Below are 3,831 nucleotides of genomic sequence, written 5' to 3' on the forward strand. Positions count from 1 at the left end.
TCTACATACAAAAATTTTCCATTCTTTGAACTTAGTAAGAACTTGATCTTTTGTTTTTAGGGATAAACCCAACTTTTCTCTTGAAAATCATCAACAAGAGTTAGAAAATACATGGATCCATTGAGTGAAGGTGTTTCTTTTCTCTATTTTATGACATTTAATATAAATCTTATTTATATTAAATTTAACAACTATGAATCTTATTCATAGAAAATATAGTTGAATCTCATTCAAATATTTATTTCCTCCCATTAAGCCATGATGTATCAAATACATTATGACAATTATATCATATATAATTGAAACAATTTAATTATATCATATCTAATTAAATTCTTCTATTAATTTGAACAATTCAAATTAATCCAAAAACTGATTCTCAACTAAATCCTATTGAGCTACCAAGGGGACCTCATGGAATTGTAGCTTGAAGCTCCAACGGTACATGTATAATTAATTAAACTCTTTAATTACATTATTTACCATCCGTTAACTGTCATACACTCCATTAAAGACCGACAGTTGCACTCTTCACACTATAGATATATTTTCGTGTCCATTGGATTAACCAATCAACAGTACGATGACCCTTCACAAATTGCTCGTAAGTACTATTGGGCTAAATTAACGTTTTGCTCCTATAGTTACATCTAACTTCTTAAGTACCACTGATCCTTTTAATGAACAATAGATCATAGTCCTACTATGACTAAATCCCTCTCGGCCACATTGTTCAAGACCCAGCATTAGCCCTTAAGGGAGCAATTTATCTACTTACCCCTGCTTCGGGGAAGGAGTAAATTCTATCTTGTATAGCTGTGTTCCCAGCTCCCCAATCAGATGAATCCCCAACATGGTAGGCTTATTGAGTCAGCGATCTGACCATTCTCACCCATACAAATCAAAGAACCGCCCTCATAGGCAAGAGTTCACAACTCACTCAGGATTCAGATCATGGTACCAATGGTCATCTTGGTAAAATGTAAGTCTCTATTAAAAATTGTGTTATATAATGAGCCTAAAAATTTCATGGTCCGGTCTTATACAAACTTCTTTATATAGAATATCCTCATTTGCATGTCTAATACATGAATGATCAGGATCATATCATTTGTAGCAATTTACAACATTTGTAGCAATTTACAACATTTGTAGCAATTTTCATGTGTTGTAGGTCGGATGGAAACTAATTCGTATTGCTTCTTTTCTCAAATTTCATCCAGTATATTTGAAGTGTTTATTGATACAAAACCTCAATACTTAAATAATTTAGTTATATATTAATTATGCTTTTGCAGTTGTTTTATTACAACAATTTTCATTCTTAAAAGGCTTGATTTTCTTCCTAAATATTTGTTAGGCTTCATCACATTTTTCTTTTTATTGATTTATTTTTCATTTAAAACTCAAGATTTGATCATGAGCCTACAAATAGAACCTACTAAAATCAAGACTATTTTATCAATGAAAATTTTAATTTCCATATTCATATTTAAAAATGAAATTATTCGACGACATTGCGTGAAATTGAATATGGTTATTGTTGTTGATTAATAAAAGAAGATAGTTTGTAGGGTTGGCACTCATCTATGGGTTAAAACATGCTAGTATCAGCAACAAATGTTAATAATACCCATTTGATAGCTTCATTTGGTAGGGTTGAATATATTTGATAAAAATGCAAACAAATTTTTTAATTGATAAATTAAAGCAAAGTAACAGCTAAGAATAACTATCTTTAAGGATTAAGGTGAACAAACTTAAAAGTCCGTAGATAACAATTTAAACTTATTTTTTTGAAGAAGTAGAAAAAAGAGAAAAGAAAAAAAATGCATTTTTACTTTTAATTTCATCCAATTGCACTCTAAGTTTAGATAACAGTTTCAATCTTAACGTTAAACATTAAAAAGTATTGCAAGCTGCTATTACTACTATTACTAAGCTATATCATATAATTTTGCATGCATTTAAAATTTCATGCTAAGTATATTCTTGTTTAGATTAAAAGTACAATAGTTTGAAACTACAATTAAAATTTTGCGTAAATTTCAAAAACCACTCCTGAATAAATGTTTCAGGAGCCAATTTTCGTAATCTACGGAATAATGGACACCCAATAAGTAGTAACCATACTAAGGGTGTTCACAACTACCTAACGTTAATTACTGCTAACACTAGAGTTGTTACTCAATGACCATAAGAGGATAGAATACCCACCATATCACATTAGACATCATATTAGGGAACTAGCATACTTTTGACTAATCCATGAGTCTAATTTAAGTTTTCGTGAAAGCACACGAATGGATAGAAGATGTTTTACCATTTTATGTACTTTACTAAGGACAATTGGCGGATTGTGGGAACAAAAGTTGTAGATGTTGAAGAGATGGTCGTCATGTTCCTGCATATCTTAGCCCATGATGTTAAGAACAGAGTAGTTCGTAAATAGTTTGTTAGGTTTGGTGAAACAGTTTCTACACAATTCAACTCCGTTCTCAATGTCGTTTTACGACTACGTGAAGTACTGTTGAAAAAAACCTTTGCCAATCAAAACCTCCTGTGCAGATCCAAGATGGAGATAGTTTGAGGTATAGTGAAACTAAACAAATATTGGTGCAATGTTCATGTCTAGTTTAGATAATGTCTGTGTCTAGTTTAGATAACTTATGTATATAAATATTTCATATGTTGTGTTCGCACAAGATTATTTAGGTGTGTTAGATGGTATGTACATAAAGGTCAACGTGAATGCCACTGATCGACAAAGGTACAGGATGAGGAAGGGTAAAATCGCCACGAATTTTCTTGGTATTTGCCACACGACAGGCAATTTCGTGTTTGTCTTACCTGGGTGGGAAGGTTCTGCATGATTCTCATGTACTTAGAGATGTAATATCATGACCTAATGGATTGAAAGTTACGAAGGGTGTCAACTTACACGTACAACTTCTTGTCGTGCATCGTAGTACTCAACGATTATGATTTCATACAATTGGTTATTGTATAGGGTATTATTATCTATGTGATGCTGGGTACCCAAATGCGGAGGGCTTCTTAGCACCATATAAAGGAGAACGATGTCATCTTTCGAAATGGTGTGGAGGAAGGAATGTACCAACAACTGCAAGAGAATGTTTTAACATGAAACACTCTTCTGCAAAGAATGCCATCAAGAGAGCATTCAGACTGTTGAAAGGGAGATGGCCAATACTTCGCGGAAAATCATACTACCCCGTGCAAGTCCAAACTCGGACGATCACAGCGTGTTTCCTTCTTCATAATCTTATTAATAAGGAGATGAATGCTGACGAAATGCCCAAGGATCTAGACGAGGTGGACTCACATTCTGCTACCATTGATGGGGACGAGATCAATTATATTGAGAGTTCAAACGAATGGACACAATGGAGAGATGAACTGGCACATAATATGTTTTCTGACTAGGAGTTACGTAACAGTTAGTAGCTTCATGTTTAGTTTGTGGCTTTTACAATGTATTCTTTTTTAATTTCATGTATGCAATTTTTGAAATCAATTTTCAAATTTCTTAATATAATTAGATTTACTACCTTATACATTGTACATAACACATCACATGACAATTTCTTTCTTTACTACTTAAATTGTACTACGGTGTACATGTAGCAGGATGGAAAGTTCTTCTAAAGCTCCAAAGCACAACTAGACAAGAGAGGAAAAGACGAAGCTGGTGAAATATTTGGTGACTTTGGTTGGATCTGGTGGATGGAGATCAGACAACGGGACCTTTCGCCCTGGGTACTTGGCACAGTTACAACGTATGATGGCTGATAAGATACCTAGCTATAG

General features: G+C 33.3%; 1 protein-coding gene across 1 annotated transcript; it reads left to right on the plus strand.

Annotated features, from left to right (window-relative positions):
- The first annotated feature begins 2,729 nt into the window (after nt 1–2,729).
- LOC150035167 (uncharacterized) lies at nt 2,730–3,447 on the plus strand. The gene is made up of 2 exons (XM_090315255.1): nt 2,730–2,862; nt 3,011–3,447. The coding sequence occupies exons 1-2, from the start codon at nt 2,730–2,732 to the stop codon at nt 3,445–3,447; spliced, it is 570 nt and encodes a 189-aa protein (XP_090171381.1).
- Nucleotides 3,448–3,831: the final 384 nt, after the last annotated feature.

Source organism: Benincasa hispida, chromosome 7, assembly GCF_027475165.1.
Source record: "Benincasa hispida cultivar pf3 chromosome 7, pf3_genome.v1.1, whole genome shotgun sequence".
NCBI classification, from domain to species: Eukaryota; Viridiplantae; Streptophyta; class Magnoliopsida; order Cucurbitales; family Cucurbitaceae; genus Benincasa; species Benincasa hispida.

What these genes read in the sequence shown, in the direction of transcription:
- LOC150035167 (XM_090315255.1), top strand. Translation starts at nt 2,730, where the DNA reads ATGTACATAAAGGTCAACGTGAATGCCACTGATCGACAAAGGTACAGG. An exon ending in TGTCTTACCTGGGTGGGAAG is followed by an intron (nt 2,863 to 3,010) that starts GTTCTGCATGAT and finishes GTTATTGTATAG; the next exon opens with GGTATTATTATCTATGTGAT.